This window comes from Protopterus annectens, chromosome 11.part0 (genome assembly GCF_019279795.1).
Source record: "Protopterus annectens isolate FY-2018-M chromosome 11.part0, PAN1.0, whole genome shotgun sequence".
In the NCBI taxonomy this organism is placed as follows: domain Eukaryota; kingdom Metazoa; phylum Chordata; order Ceratodontiformes; family Protopteridae; genus Protopterus; species Protopterus annectens.
This window is the reverse complement of record NC_056745.1, coordinates 664839756-664856837: the sequence shown is the minus strand read 5'-3', so window position 1 is coordinate 664856837 and position 17082 is coordinate 664839756. Positions and strand designations below refer to the sequence as shown.

Sequence of the window (17082 nt, the reverse complement as noted above, 5' to 3'; positions counted from 1 at the left end):
AGGGGAAGGAAGATTATATCACCCTTTTTATGGAATATTTGAATCAAACCACATCATTTTTGAAGTTTACCTATGAGGTGAATAAATTAGAAATGAGCTTTTTGGATGTGAGGATTTCTAAGACCAACCAGGGTTTCAAATCAAATGTATATCAGAAACCGACATTCTGTAATGCTTACTTACATTAATTGAGTCACCACCCTAGAAATCAGAAAAAAAGTATAGTTAAGGGTCAGGCAATTAGGCTGGCTAGAATGACCTCAGACAGAAAAGACGTAATAAAAGGGCTTGAATTTTTGAAGAACTTGTTTTTTTGAGAGGGGATATCCCCCCCACATAGTAGAACCCATTACTGAGGAGGTTCTTGGTGAATGGGGGAAGAGATATAAGCCCCCTATTGGGTAGTGCTAGTGCCGTGGTTGGACCTAAGATGGATGGAGTTGGGAATGGAATGGATAAATCTGAGGATGCACCAGAACAGGACACCCTTCTGAATTCTAATAGTAACTACAATCAAGCATGTGCTATTCAACATAGTCCCTTGTCTAATCAGATTAAACAGATTTTACACAAAAACTGGGGTATATTCAAGTTGAATAATGAGGTTTACAAGAAGGTATGGGAGAAACCAATTTTTTCTATGAAAGTTGGTAGCAACATTAAGTTAAACTTGGAGAAAACTAGAGTGGATGAGGCACACGATGGAGGAAATACTAAACCTTGTGGACGTTTTTCATATTGTGGATACATCCTTCAGGTACCCTCGGTAACCTTAAATAATAGAATTGGAAGTGTAATATATTTGAGAAAAGGGAACTAGTATACTAACAAGATGGTCTATATTGCATTGTGTAACACCTGTGATGGGGTCTACATCGGGAAAACAGAGAGATCCCTGAAATGCAGGATATACAAGCATTTGTATGAAATTAAACATCAAAAGGAAACAAACGCCCTTTATAGAGACACAGTCAGGATTGCAGTGGACACACTGGTTTCAAGTTTGCCCTTGTTGATTCAGTGAGTTTGGATGTGGGGGGGGGGGTTGGAAAAATCATTTATATAAAAAGGAATTAGAGGCAGCTCAGGTTGGCTGCAAATTTTTACCCTGGTTTAAATGATCACATATCCATATTTTCAGTTTTAAAGGAAAGGGCTAATCAAATTAGATAGTGTTTATAGCCCCATTTTAAGGCATGTTTTAGTTTATTGACACTGGCATATCAGCTGTTTTTGAACTGAATACACTTTCACAACTATGTATTATTTTATACAGAGAAAACTTTATATTAGTTTGATGAAATTATGAATTACATGATGAAATTATGAATTACATGAACATATATATAATATATGAATTTTTTAAAAAATGTATGAGACTTTTATTTAATGCATATATATTTTATGCTCAGAATTTAACATTTGTTGTATTTGGTGCTTTAAATGTTCAAATGCTGACTAATTAGTTAATTGATTGGTTTGCAGTTATTGGTGGGAGAGTATTTAAATGTGGAGTATATCCTTGGTCACTTGTTCTAATGAAGTAATTTTATGGTGACGGAAGCGCTTAACATGAACTACTTTGGATGATTTTATTTATTTATTTTATTAAAAAACAGCCTCTACGGTCCCTTTGTTGCTTTTTTCTTTGGTTATTTGATGTTGGGGTAACTTTCACCATGTGAGTGAAGTTGGTAGAGGTCCCAGGCTCTTTTATTTTGGAAAAAATCTCCCCTTTTAGCTTATTTATTTATTTATTGGGTGAAACTCAGTAGTAATAACAGTATAATGTTATGTTGCCCATCTCGCCTTCCTTCTTTCTGGTTGGATTCAGAGCCGATCTCTGCTCTGACTCGGCCACTTCTAAATCTCGAAAAGTCCTTACTGGCTCGAGGCTAGCCCCTTATCCCAGCATGCTTAGCGGTAGATACCCAGATCTCGTTTTCCGCTTGTAGCATCGAGATTGTCTTCTGCTGGCTCAGGCTAAGTAGTGATATTTTTCTATAAAAATTCTTATTTTTTTAAGGCTAAATTTCTTTAGAGTTTAGTGATTACTCCTTCTATATCACCCCTATCCTCTTTGCTTTTTTTTTTTCCTGTTAGGCTGTTGTTTTCTCTCAGGCCTTTACCCGTGTGTTGTTGTCGGCAGCCCGTTTTTCTTGAGGGTTGTTCTCTTGTCTTGTTATCCCTCCTTGCTACCTAGGGAGAAGCCATTTTAGTTAGAGGCTTTAACCCTTTGGGAGCAGTAGCTGTTTAACTTAGAGGCTACCCCCCCCTCTTCTTCCTCCCTTTTCTTCTAAAAAAAAAAAAAAAAAAAAAAAAAATACTCTCCAAGTTGTTAGTCCTGTTTTTTGTGGTGTTTATAATGTCTAAAGAAATACCTAAGCAGTCAGGGTTCAGGAAATGCGACTCGTGTTGCCAGAAAATGTCCCTTACAGATGGGCACATGAGTTGTGTGTAATGTCTAGGGGCGGTCCACCTGCAGGACTCGTGCTCTGTTTGCCATGCCTTTAGCACATGGGTTTTGCAGGGGAGGTGCAACAAACTTATTTTGAGAGGGTTATTAAAACTCCAGGTTGAGGTAGCATCGGAGACTCAGCCCTTAAAAAAAATCCGATGACAAACTGGCATCTTCGTCGACTCCCCCTTCGGCTGACAAATTATAGACCCAAATCGTCAGAACCTTCGGACCGGATTCTTGGCTCCGAGGAGTCTTTTTTTTCCAGCAGCCCTGTCAGTGTCTTCGGAGCCATCCCGGACCCAAAAGAGATCTAGATCTCCTTTGCTGGATCCGGTGAGATCTGTGCCTCAGTCTCCACTGTTGCAGTCAGTGGCAGGTAGTCTCCAGTCCTCGGCCCACTCCTCTCAATCATCCAGGAGTTTATTAGATGATGATGTGGAAAAAGTGTTGAAGAGGCTGCTCAGGACACCGGTATTTGCTAAATTGTTGTCGAGCCCAGCCCAGAAGGAAGTGTTGCCATTGTCCGAACCATTCCCTGTCTCTATTCCTCCTCCGACTGCGTCCAGTTCGGAGCCGGAGTGCATGGAAGTAGTAGTGGTGGAACCGTAGGTTCCAACATCCGCTCTGACTTCCTTGATAGTCCGCCCTGTCGAAGGGTCTGGGTGCCGAGACTCTCATCAGCTCCGAGAGGGGAAGTGGCATTGGACATCCCACATCTGCCTCAAAGCCATCGCCTTTGGTGTGGAGGAGGTCTCCAGGCTCCTCAGAGCCGGAGCCTTCCTCCGTTCCAGATCACGGTGCCTCAAGGTGATGAGGCATGTGCTGTCTACCGAGACTGCTCCACCCTCGGCTCCATTGGCTCCATCCCCATCGATACCAGTGTCTGCCTTGGATCCTCCTCTCCGTCCCAAGCGTAGGGAACCAATGCCCCAGGATGCCCCACAGGGCGACCCCTCTTCTTCCGAGACCTCTCCTGAGCATGCCTCAGAGGAGGTTCCCAGGAAGTAAAGATGTAAGAGGAAGCATGTGGACTCCCCTGAGTCCGTCACTTCATGACACAGACTTGGATGACTCGGAAGGGACCCCACGGTCCCATGTACCTGGATGTGTTTGATTCCAGACCCTCCATCTCCTGGGCGTCTCTGCTTTTCGATCCACTTTTGTCTTTAGTGAGTCGAATGGCATGGAGTGCTCCAGAGACCATGGAGCCTATTCCGAGAAGGCCTAACAAGTTCATTACCGCACCAGAGGACAAGACATTTCTCTCTTAAGGTGTGCCAGGTGATGCTATGGTGGTGGCAGCAGCCACCAAGAAGGAACTCGCTGAGACTTCCTCTTCTATCCATCCGCCAAACAAGGAGTCTAGAGCCATGACTAGATATGGGAAGCATGTTTTCTCTTCCGCAGCCTTTACTCTTCGGTCGCTAAACTATTTGACACAATTCACAAGACTTCAGAGGGATCTCCTTAAAGAGCTGGGAGATACCCTCCAGGATCCTTCAGCTGAGGGAGCAGCTTGCAAGTCGGCTAACCAGCTAGTGACCCTAACCTCCATTGTTAATTCCTCCATGCGCCTGATTTCTTATGCAGCAGATGGAGCGAGTAGGGCTGCAGGCACAGGAGTGGCTCTTCAAAGACACTCCTGGATGCGCCTTTGTCAATTTGCAAAGTCCTTCTTGTCCTCCTTTACGAACGCCCCCCCTTTGACGGCTCGGCCTTGTTCGGGCCGCAAGTTAGAGAGACTGTTACCAGGAGTGAACGAGATGGCAAAACTCTGTCTGCCGTAGGAGTCCATTTTTCCACTCCATCCAGGCCTTATCCCAATGGCCAAAAGAGTGGTAAAATGTACTGTAAATCCCAGGGAGCTTTGCCGGACACTCATGGAGATAATTCTCCCAGGGGCAGAGGGGGAAATAATGGGAGATGCCAGCCTTGCGACAGGAGGGTCCACAACAGGGTGACAGGGATATATTCTGTGCCCGGCCCTTTCAGAATCCCTGAAAGATTGCCCAGCTGCCCACCTCTAGAGGCAGTCTGGGGCAGAATATCACTGTACCCAAAAGCCTGGCAAGACATAACAGAAGACTCGTGGGTATGGTGCATAATATTCAGAGGTTACAAAATTCCCTTCTCCCAAACACCCCCAAGAAGTCAAAAAAGATCAAGTCCAGATATTCCACCCAATCTTCTGGATCAAGCAGCCTTGAAAGTAAAGAGTTTGCTGCAAAAAAGAGCCATTCAGGAAGCCCCCACAAACCAGATTGAATTCAGAACTTACTCAAGGTTCTTTTTACTTCCAAAAAAGACGGGGACTGGAGACCTATCCTGCATCTCAGCATGTTAAACAGGGCAGTAAAGAAGACCAAGTTCCAAATGGTGACACTGCAGTCCATTCTACCCTTTTTGGGTCAGGACGGTTGGATGTGCTCTGTCGATCTCCAGGATGCGTAGTACCACCACATAAAAATGGACAGGCAGTCCAGGAGACATTTACACTTCCGGCTGGGAGCCAGTCATTACCGGTTCAGAGCTTGTCCTCTAAATTTCTTATCGTGGAAGACCCTCTTCCTGATTGCAATTACATCAGTTAGGTGGGTTTCCGAGTTGCAGGCACTTTCCATCCACCTGCCTTATATTATTTTTCACAAGGATAGAGTATCTCTTAGAACAAATCATTTCTTTTTACCAAAAGTCTGTTCAGATTATAATTTGAATCAGTCAGTTGAACTCCCTGTATTCTTTCCAATTTATGGTAACAAGGCAGAGTATAAGGTACATCAGTTGGATGTCCACAGACAGTTACGATTTTATCTTCAAAGAACCAAGGACATCAGAAAATCAAATCAGCTGTTTGTGTCCTTCTCACAGAGTACGCAAGGCTCACCAGTTTCCAAAGTGACTTTGTCAAAATGGCTGTTCAATACTATTACTTATGCTTATGAGTCTTGGAATGTGTCTTTCCCGGGAAAGGTAAGGGGACACTCTACTAGGTCCTTGGCTACCTCCATAGCTTTTCAAGCCAAGCTTACATTAGATACTATTTGTGCAGCAGCAACATGGGCTACTCCCCATACATTCATTAATCATTACAAAGTGGACATGGCCTCTCAGAACAGGGCATTTTTTGGTTCCACGGTTCTGAAGTCTCTTTTCCAGTGTGCCACCCTGGATTTAGGTGCTGGGGACGCTGTCCCAACCAGAAAGAAGGAAGGCGAGATGGACAACATAACATAAAGAAGTTATGTTCTTACCATAATGTTCCACGTTTGTTGTCCTTTATCTCGCCTTCTTTCTGCGTCCCTCCCTCCTTCCTTCATCCTGGATGATTGAGAGGAATTCCCTTTTTGGCTGATTTGGCCGAGTTTCCTTTGCTTTTCAGCTGTTGGTATAGTATAGTCCTTGTCACCATTGTTGTACTGTTTTTTCGGTACAAGGAAGCAGTATTGTTTGGTTACCTCCTTTATTTGGTAATTTATAGTTCTCCTATCTAGTGGTTAGTTGTCACAAACGAGATCTAAGCATGCTGGGATAAGGGGATAGCCTCGAGCCAGTATGGACTCTTCGAGCTTTAGAAGTGGCCAAGTTGGAGCCGAGATTGGCTCCAAACTCAACCAGAAAGAAGGAAGGCAAGACAAGATAAAGGACAACAAACATGGAACGTTATGGTAAGAACATAACTTCTTTTTTTATGGGTGGCCTAGACATTTTGATGTATTTAATTGACATGCTTTAGAGTTTCATACTTTGCATGTGGCCTTTACGGGGTTCAAACCCAGGTTAGGTCAGATGCTCATAGCCTTTAACCTCTGTGTTGTGCTGCCCAGACTCACTTGTCTAAGGATTTGCAGGCTTCACTCATAAGTCTGAAACAAGGTTTATTTGATTTAACAAGAAATGTTTTTTTTTTGTATACCATATCCCTCCTGATTCTCCAGAAAATTATGCCCGCTTAAGACTTTATTTGCTAGGTTTTACACACTAATTAGGAAGCTGCCATTGTAAATGCGGAATAATCATTATGGCTTGTGATATCAATATTATTATTAGGGTTGTTAGAAAATTCAGACAATATTTTGCATCCTTGCCAACAAGAAAGATGTGTTTGGGTTCCTAGGCAGTTTTTCCAAGCAACTAGCCCAGAGTATTGTTTTCTGTTGCAGTAAATGACTTGCTTTTATAAGCCTTGTCATGCATTTTATGAAAGTGCTAAGGATAATCATTCATATTCATGCTGCTTTTAGGAATGAGGTTTTCAGGTGGGTGTGATCTTGCTTCGGTAGTAGTTCTTTGAAACACTGAAATTGTTCCTGTTTTCCATTCTGAATCTCCCCATCCTTTTAATCCCTTGTATTGGTTTTTGCTCATGTTCTGTGAATACACAGAAGTGAGAAAGGGGAATTTAATCACCTTTGTACCTTTAGACAGCTTTGCAAAATCCAGCTTGTTTTGACCCAGTATGCCGTTTTGCCTTTTTTGGCTGCAAACATCTTGTAATTTTATATAGTAATGTATTATAATGGTGGGCTGTAGTGAAGTATACACTGCTTTTAAGGTTATACTGTAATTCAGGAAATTGCTAGCAGTCTGTGTTTATCATTTAAAATTATAGCCATCTCTTGAAACAGTTCATCTAATTCAGCATTTCTTGGTTACATTTGCAGACTTCTGAATTGTCTGACTAGGGCACCTAATCTGCAGGGACTGGAGTGGTATTTATGTATTTCTGTACTGAATGCAGAACTGAAAAAAAGCCGAAGTTACTGATATCAGAGCCCTAAGTCCCCAAGAAACACATCCACAGCAAACGGAACAACCAAGGAGGATGAAAGAAAGCTACAAACCCAATGTAGTTTAAAGGTTTATCATACACAGCCAATCATGATGATAAAACTCGTTTTTTGGGTGTTCCAAAAAATCCCATGAATCGTTAAGGATATAGGGAAAACTTTTTAGAAAATGTTTTAAGGTTCCATCAGTAAAGATCACCAAGAAGTGGGTTATTCATCCTGCTCCGGATACAATAGGTCTTAAAGGAGGATTGTGTACATTTTTATGTATCTTTGGAATCTCAAAGATGGCATTATCACTGGGTATTCTACCATACAATACTTAAATAAAGTGTAATCAATCACCATTTTGTCCAGTCTTTCGAATATAGTCTAATTTTCTAATAGCAACATAAATTTCATTTTTAGATACTGTAATATGCTGGGTTTTATTACTGTGCAAATTATGCATTCTGGAAACATAATCAATAATGTCCAGTAGGGCAACCCCACACCCTTTATTGGGCTTCATAATTCTTAAGTCACACTTCTTAATCAAATCATTCATGATTAGTGTCTCATCTTTAGTAAGATTAAATGCCCGTGAATTCTTAGGCTGATTTTTGAATTCTCTTACATTATGCTCACAAAGTTTTTCAAACAAAGACAAAGTGGGGTGCAAAGGGGGGGGGTATTTCCTAATGAATTTAACTTTTTGGGTAGTGCTGTCAGTATGCTCATCAGATTATATCTTACAATTTAATTTGCATACATAAAGCTTCTGATCAGTTAACGCATCTACTATATCAAATTTGAAACTAGGTATAAAAGTGTATCCTGTAATAAAAAGTTTTAAATCTGTGTAACCAATAAAGTCTTGGCTGTAAGTAAAACTTTTACAACCATCATGTTCATGAATACAGGGACAACTAGCATCAGGGTTGGTAACTGGGTAAATCTAATGTCGACATCACCTTCAGTTAGCATTTGTGTCACCTCTGGTGGTTGTAATAAGGTGACCTGTACTGTGATAGTTCTGGTATGTTCTGGAATCCTTGTGGGAATGTTTCTCCTTCTTTGCTAACTTCTCTGAGTGTCTGAGAGGGGAACTGCACTGGATCTGAAAAATCCCTATCTATGACACTATTATCAGAATTAACAGAACTATCAAGTTGATTATTAACATTAAGGGGAGACTGGTGAGTCCTACTAACACCCGTAAATTCTGAAGTTACAGAATAGCTTTCATAGGCCTTAGGAATATGATAACCCTTCCCTGTACATATTCAGCCTCATCCCATTCTAATTTTTTAACCTTTGCTCTAACACATTCTCATCATTTTTAAAAAGTCATCATATTCAGCCATCTTAATATCAAACAGTAAGTCTTTCATGAGTAAAGTGTTCAAAGTGTTAATTTGTTCTAATAACAAGTCCATCTCCTTTTAATTTGATTTAATAAGAATTCTCATTAATTTAAAGCCACACTCATCAAAAACTGATAGAGTAGAGAAAGGTCCCTGGAAATACCAGTAGGAAATTTCTGCAGTTGTAATCCCTTTGGGAACCCTCCTTCTTGTTAGACACTTTTTAAATACAAGTTATCAAACTGAAGTATCTTGTACTTGACAATTTTTTTCTCAACAGTATTACGGTATTTATTAAGAGAGAAACCTGCATGAGAAGGAATAGTCCTGGTGTGAAAGTCCATGGAGGTTTCACTTAACCAATAAATGTGACACTCCACCACTAAACCAGTAATCAATGAGCCTCAATCCTCGCCACTGGCACCAGTGAGGGATATACACTGAGAAGATGACAAGGTACACACACATTATTACCAGATGCAGCTCCTTGCATCAAGTGCAATTTCCCTTAAGAGCACAGAGACCATAGTCAGTCCATCCGTGGCTGGTTTCTCCCTCTTTCTCCAGTTCCCCAATAAGACTCCCTACTGGCACAGCTATAGAATTGAGATCTCAGGTGAATGGCCAAGCCAAGACCTCCAGCACCCTTTCTGTCCAATCAGTGCTTTGTGTCCCTGCCCAAGTAGCTGACACACGCACTCTTTGAGGTTTGATTTACACAGACACACACACCACACACACACTCACACTCACACACACACACACACACACACACACACACACACCTGGGAAAGGCTGTCACAGGTTTACTAGCTGTGCCTCCTTTTGCCCAGACTATAAGGTAGTTATCACTGCCACCTCCTTATCAGCTACTTTAAGGCCCTTAACAAAGGTTGTCCAATCTTACTGTTGCAATGTTACTATTAATACAAAATGGTAGTTTGATCAAGAGCAAAGCTTTTAGTAGTGGCACACAATGTCACTACATAAATATGCAAGTACTCTCAGAACTTAAATATCTCTAGACAGATCAGCCACAGTGAGAGTTCAAAATCATAGAAAATATTTAAAATAACATTGTAGGCCAGTCTCAGATAAATAAAGAAAAACATCTAAACTATGCTTTGTTATATTCCTGACTGTTTCTAAGAGAATGACTATACCCGAGTTAACTTACTTAAGAGCAATGCAGATGTGGTGAGTGTTTCTTCTCTAGTTGTTGTTGGGTCGAAGACAGAATACAGAATGCTCTCTTTCTCAGAAAGTTTTCAGATTAATATCTCAACTATTACTGCTGGGCTAGCTTGCAGAATGACATAATTTCTTGTCATCTGACTTCTAGTCCCCATGCCCAAAACAACCATTGATGGCAGCTGGTAGCACTTCGCATCTACCTGTAAAGTACATAGCCAAGGGCTTTTCCTCAGACCTTTGGCAAATGCTGGAAGTCATAAAACAATAAAACACTTCAAAGACTATACAAGAAAGCCTCTGAGCACAGACTCTGTGTCTCTGGCCTAGCCTATAAAGTAATTTAATTTTAGCTATTTTTCTAAAATTTACTAGACTGAGGTTAACCTCCTGATCCCAGTTTCTACTGTTAAAATACATACATCTAAACAGTTACAATAGTGCATGTACATTTCTGTTCTTTTCCAGTAGGGTACACTGTGGATACATTTCTAGCACTTTGCAAAAAGCTTTTCAACACACACTTGTGTACCAGCAGTTTGATATACACATGACATATAATTCTAATACATTTGTAACACAAGCATCTTATATAGATCATGTTGATATTCACAAATTACGTATAATTATTTCCAAAATTCCAGATAGTTATGCTGGCATTATCTCCCTTTGTCACACAAGCATTAAAATCAAAATTAAGATGATATGCAGAAGGTAAGTCACTTAAAACAGCATGAGCACTGGAAATCTGATCTTCACTTAGTACTGCATTGTTAAAGGAAGTCAAAGGTTCCATTGGGTTGGAATTTCTAAATCAGTGGGTACCAATACTCGCATGTTCAGAATTATTAGCATTTGAGCAGCTTTCGTTACTCGGAATTATTCAAAGAATTAGATGACTGTGAGACTGCTGATGTAAGTAATTCAATAAGTTGTGTCAGTTTACATGACAAATCAGCAACCCTCCCATCTTCAACTGCAGTGGTAGTGTCCAAGGATCTCTCAGTAAAGTGCTCACAAAGGTACTCTAATGGTAGGAGCAGTGGGGCTAGAACCTTCTGTTAAATAAAACAATAACAAAGCAAACCAGGAGAACCACAGAACAAAAAAAAAATACTACCAAGGTCCGAGCCCTAAGTGCCCAAAAACACATCCACAGCAAGTGGAATAACCAAGGAGGGTGAAAGAAAGCCAAAAACTTGATGGTGGTGTAAGAGTTTCATATACACAATGTTGATGGTAACTAAGGGCTAATCCATGATTATTAAACTCAATTTTGTTGTGTTCCAAACAGTCCCATGAATCATTAAGAATATAGGGAGAACTTTTTAGAAAAGATTTTAAGGTTCCATCAATAATGGAATGCCAAGGGGTGGATTATCGATCCTGCTGCAGATACAATAGGCCTTAAAAGAGGATTGTTTTTCTGTATCTTTACTATCCCAAAGATGACAAGCATCACTGGGTATTCTACCATAAGAAACTTGTATAAATTGTAATCAGTTACTGTTTGGTTCGGTAAGTGTTTCAGGTATAGACTAATTTTATAATAGACCACACAAATTTAATTTTTAGATACTGTGATATACTGGGTTTCATTATTGAGCAAATTATACATTCTGGAAACAATCAATAATGGCCATTAGGACAACCCCACCCCCTTTATCGGGCTTCATAATTCTTAAATCACACTTCTTAATCAAATCATTCACAATTATTGTCTCATCTTTAGTAAGATTTAATGCCCTTGAATTCTTAGGCTCATTTTTTGAATTTTGTTAGCATGCTCACAATCTTTTTCAAACAAAGACAAAGTGGAGTGCAAAGGGAGGTTTTTCTGTGCTTTTCCTAATGAATTTAACTTTTTGGCTAGTGCTGTCAGAATGCTCATGAAATAATATCGTAAAATTTAATTTGCGTACATGTTTGTGTCTTTCGGCTTTTCCCGGTTAGGGGTCACCACAGTGGAACTCCGGTCCGCTAATAATTGGCAGTAGATTTTTACGTGCTGGCTTGCCGGGCCTAACGCACAACTTTCAACGAAGGAACACCCGTTCATGCATGTTGCCACACAGAAGAAGCTCTAACTGAGAATCGAACGGGCAACGTCTAACGAGGCGACAATGCTACCGCAGCACCACCACCGCAGTATATATAAAGCTTTAAATCAATAAATGCATCTGCTATATCATATTTGAAACTAGGCACAAAAGTGAATCCTTTACTAAAAGTTTTAAATGTTTCACCAATGACTTCTTGGCTGTAATTAAAAATTTTAAAACCATCATGTTCATGAATAGAGCGATAACTAGCATCAGGTGTTGGCAACTGGGTAACGTAAGGGTGAACACCACCATCAACAAGAGTTTGTATTGCCTCTGGTGGTTAGAAAGTTACCAAAATAATAGGATTTGCATTAGCATGCATTTTCAGAAGGATATGAAGTTTGAAAATCAAATGTATGTCTTTGTTTTTAACTGCAATTCTCAGTGACTGCAAAACTCCTTAACAGTTGAAAGGGTATGGTAGGACACAGAATCATCATAGATTTCTAGCTAATGTTATTTGATGTTAGAGTAAATTTCACCTTGTGTGTGAAGTTCATAGAGGTTCCAGACTCTATTTTGTATTTTGGTAAAAATCTCCCTTTTTAGCTTTTTTATTAATTTATTAGGTTAAACTCTGCATTAGTAGTATATTTTATGGGTAGGTTAGACATTTGGATGTATTTATGTGACATGCTTTAGAGTTTCATACTTTGCGTGTGGACTTTAAGGCAATCAAACCCAATTTAGGTCAGATGCTCATAGCCTTTAACCTCTGTGCTGTGCTGCCAGACTCACTTGTCTAAGGATTTGCAGGATTCACTCATAAGTCTGAGACAATGTTTATTTGATTTAACAAAAAAAATTTTTTTCTTGTATTCTGTACCCCTGATTCTCCAGAAAATTATGCATGTTTAAGACTATTTTTTTTTTATTTTCTAGGACTTACACACTAATTAGGAAGGTGCCATTGTAAATGCTGAATAATCAGTATGGCTTGTGATATTATTATTATTAGGGCTGTTAGAAAATTCAGACAATATTTTTTATCCTCGCCCATAAGAAAGATGTGTTTTGGTTTCTAGGCAGTTTCTCCAAGCAGCTAGCCCAGAGTATTGTTTTCTGTTGCAGTAAATGACTTGCTTTATAAGCCTTGTCATGCATTTTATGACAGTGCTAAGGGTAATCATTCATATTCATGCTGCTTTTAGGAATGAGGTATGCTGGTGGGTGTGATCTTGCTTTGGTAATAATTCATTAAAACACTGAACTTGTTCCAGTTTTCCATTCTGAATCCCCATCCTTTTTTTATTGGTTTTTGCTCATCTTATGTGACTACATACTAGTGACAAAGGGGAATTTAATCACCTTTGTACCTTTAGCCAGCTTTTCAAAATCCAGTTTGTACTGACCCGGTATGCAATTTTGCCTTTTTTTGGCTATAAATACCTTGTAATTTTATATAGTAATGTGTTATAATGGTGGGCTTTAGTGAAGTATACACTGCTTTTAAGGATATACTGTAATTCAGAAAATTACTAGCAGTCTGTGTTGTTTATCATTTAAAATCACAGCCGTCTCTTGATTCAGTTCATCTAATTCAGCGTTTCATGGTTACAGATCAGACTTCTGCATTGTCTTAACTAGGGCACCTAATCTGCAGGGACTACAATGATATTTATGCATTGCTGTGCTGAAAGCAGAACTGCCTAGTCCTTGTGTCTAAGTTTAGAAATGTTTGAGGAAGTATGTAGCACAGGACTTGAATATGTATCCCAGTCCCCTCCCCCCTCCTAAGTCTGAAGAGAATGTTACTTTTCATGCTATATGGTTGCTTCATTTTCCTCTTTTGTATTTTGCAGTCACTCAAGCCCTAGTGAATGGAAAAAAGATGCTTCAGCCAATGTGAATTCTGCAAAACCGTCTTTAAAACCAGGGATAGGTGTTCTTCAGTCACGACTACTTTCTGAGCATCCTCTCCTTCAAAAGCAGAGAAAGCATAGCACAGAAGAAACTGTAGATGGACCAAAACACACTACTAATGGAGTAGAAGCAGAATCCCTAATGGAGAGCAGAGATGCTAGCTTACATGAAGACAGCACTGATGCCTGTTCTTGTCAAAAGGCATTGACAACTGATGTTTTATTTAATGGTGAGAGTGAGAGGACTAGGCCAGTTTCAGTCTCAGAACCCCCCCTGCACTCTAAAAGCCCCACTGAAAAGAACATCTGTCATACACCAGAGGAGGAAAGCATTAGAACTTCTGAAACAAAGTTAAGTGATGACGTGGTAACCTCTTCACATAAGCATCAAGATGAAGAGACTACTCAAAAAGAGCCTGTAGAAAATGAACTTATAGAAGTTAAGGTAAGGCAAGGTGCTGATGCAACTTGCATTTGTGTTGCAACCTACTTTATTTGTTATGTACATCTCTAGGGTAACAACTCACAGCTCTGGTTTTGAGTTATTTAAATGCACTTCTGTCCATCATTCATAAAAGAGTTTACCATGTGAACTAATTCTGTGGTAATTCTTTCACATATGTGCAACACATTTGTAATTCTTTCACATGTACAGAAACTTGAAAACAGTGAACAAACATAGGGTGAGCACAGAAAATGAACTTCTGATGTTTTAGGTGGGAATATGTTAAGGTAACTTGCATTTCTAATATTAAAAGCTACTTAGAAACTGCAATTTTGTTTTAATCTGATTCGGTGAATTTACTTTTTGAGCTGCTCAGTTATCTCATCAGTGCTCAACTACTGTAATAGTTTTTTTGCTTTCTAGTGTGTTATAGGATGTTGTTTTTTGGACTTTAGGTGTGCTGTGGGTAAGCCGTGGTGGTGCAGCGGTTAGCGCTGTCGCCTCACAGCAAGAGGTTCTCCCATTCGATTCTCTGCTGGAGTGCCTTCTGTGTGGAGCCTACATGTCCTTCCTGCAGTCGAGTGACGTTAAAGACATGCATGTAGGTGCGTGAATGGGTGTGCCTTCTTTGAAGGTTAGGCGTCAGGCTGGCAACTCGGCACCGTAAAAACCCACTGCCAATCATTAGCGGACCGGAATTCCGCTGTGGCTACCCCAACCGGGAAAAGCCGAAAGACATTAGTTTTTAGGTGTGCTGGGGGTGGCTTTATTTTTATAGTGCTGTACTAGACAGCAGTAGTGTGTGTTTCTGTGATTGCATTGCATTATGGATAGGACAATTTTCCCCCTTTATGCATTGCTGTGCAGTCTTGGAATTAGTATGTATAAAAGTTGTGGTGGTACTGGGGGAGGGGGCTCAGGGTGGCTTGTCCTCATACACAAAACATTGTGTTTAGTATTTGCACTGTGTCGGGAGTCAATGTAATCTTTTTTGATACATCAGCCGCCAGTGAGAAGATTTACATTTGTGTCATTAACAGTGGACTTTACCAATAGTTGACCGTTTCAGAATCGACTACAACTTGCCAATTGTGCTTCCTTTTGATCTACATATGCAGTTCAGCATACAGGTATCAGCTTACAAACAGGCATGCATGACATCACTAAACCGAAGTCTTTTAACACAACAGCTGTGTGTGTATACATTTAAAATAAGACAGCTTAAGTACTTAAAGATCATTTTACAGTATGTTACATGTCTGAAAAAATGACACTAGCATAGTTACTACTTACGATTGTTTTATGTCGGTGGCTGCTGCACTACAGCACCCCCATCTTACATATACTTATTCGACATTTGCACAATAGTGGCGACAGAAGAATAATTTTTGTAACTGTAAAGTCAACCACAGTAAGTTCAATGATAGAAAAGGCTGATGCAAGTAACCATCAACTAAATGTGATACTCTAAAAACGGGTTGACGAGTGAAGTACTTTGAATAGCATCAGTACTTTGAACAGCATCCTTAATAGGTGCAATTCAGAAGGCTGAGTGTATTTTTTTTTTTTTTTTGGCTCAGGACTTGTCAAACAAATTACTTTGAGACCCAATTTGTTGAGAGTGAGGAAAGTTGGACTTGCCTTCTCCTTGTAGGACTCAAGTTAAAGACAGTTCTGCTGGTTTGTTTTGCTGACTTTATGAAAACAATGAGAAAGCCAACAATCACAAAAGTGTATATATTCATAACCCTCTTTTTCACAATATTTGCATGGAGGTTAGGGTATCATTGATGGTGACCATCCTTTAGAGCCAGTGTTCACACCACTGGGTTGCTAGCCCTGCCACTGTTATTATTCCATACTATACAGATGCACACTTACACATATGGCCAATTTAGGATGTCCAGTCCACCTATAGCCGGTCTTTGAAATGTGGGTAGAAACTGGAGCACCCGGAGAAAATGCATGCAAACACAGGGAGGGTGGACAATGCAGACTCCACACAGAAGGCATCCCAGCTAAGAATCTAACTGGAGAACCACTTGCTGTGAGATGGCAATGCTATCCACTACCCAAATAACTTTTCATGAACATACCTTCTCCATTCCAAATTTATCTGTCACAGGTCATATTTATTTTATTCATGTGTTATCTGGCAAAGTCCTGCTAGGCATAAGTACCTTTTTTCACAGGTGACTAGGGCTTACTGGCCTAGTTACTTAATTGTTTAAGATCAAACTTACTGCAAGTGGCGGTTGGGCAGGTGTCATCCCCTTGACTGTGAGATAAAGCTCAGTAGCTTGTTACCATACCCTGTTGTTTTTTTATAGTGAGATTGTTCTGTACAGCAGCTCAGTTTAGCTGATGTAACATAACAACATAGTCTGGTGTGAAGGCGCAGTCAGTGCATCAGCATGCAGTGTGGGAAAAGCCTGCTGCATACCACAGTTCAACAGTCTGCTGTTCCTTCATTCTACCTCCCTTGTTCATAACTGCACTTCTGCTATTATCTTGTAATGGCTGTGTATGCTCACACAACCAGCTAATTAGTCACTTGCACTGTCTAGTAAGTAGTTGTTTGTTAAATAATTGCCTCTGTTATCCTTGACCCTCGTAGAAAGGATCCTCTACCTCCTTGAGATTTGTACTTTGATGTAGAGAGATTGACTCTTCCTCCATTTCAGCCAGCTGCTACTATAAACCTTAAAATTTTATCCTGGAAAACTGTCTTTCTGTGGTCAAATACTGCCACCTTTTCAGTTTCTGACTTAGACGCTTTGTGTTGTAATGCTCCATACTAAGTCTTTTACAAGCAGAATGTGTCTTTTGGGACAGAATCCATCATGTATGCCTAAGGTAGCCAACAACTCAAATCGCATTTAGTC

The 17082-nt window shown here is 40.1% G+C and overlaps 1 protein-coding gene across 5 annotated transcripts in view; it reads left to right on the top strand.

Annotated features, from left to right (window-relative positions):
* The window catches only part of FGD4 (FYVE, RhoGEF and PH domain containing 4), a 1935878-nt gene that overhangs the window by 1138027 nt on the left and 780769 nt on the right, over positions 1 to 17082 (top strand). For all 5 annotated transcript variants that reach the window (XM_044088116.1, XM_044088113.1, XM_044088111.1 and 2 more), the window contains one exon: positions 13693 to 14197. In XM_044088116.1, coding sequence (XP_043944051.1) covers positions 13693 to 14197 — 505 coding nt within the window. The remainder of the gene's footprint in view (positions 1 to 13692; positions 14198 to 17082) is intronic.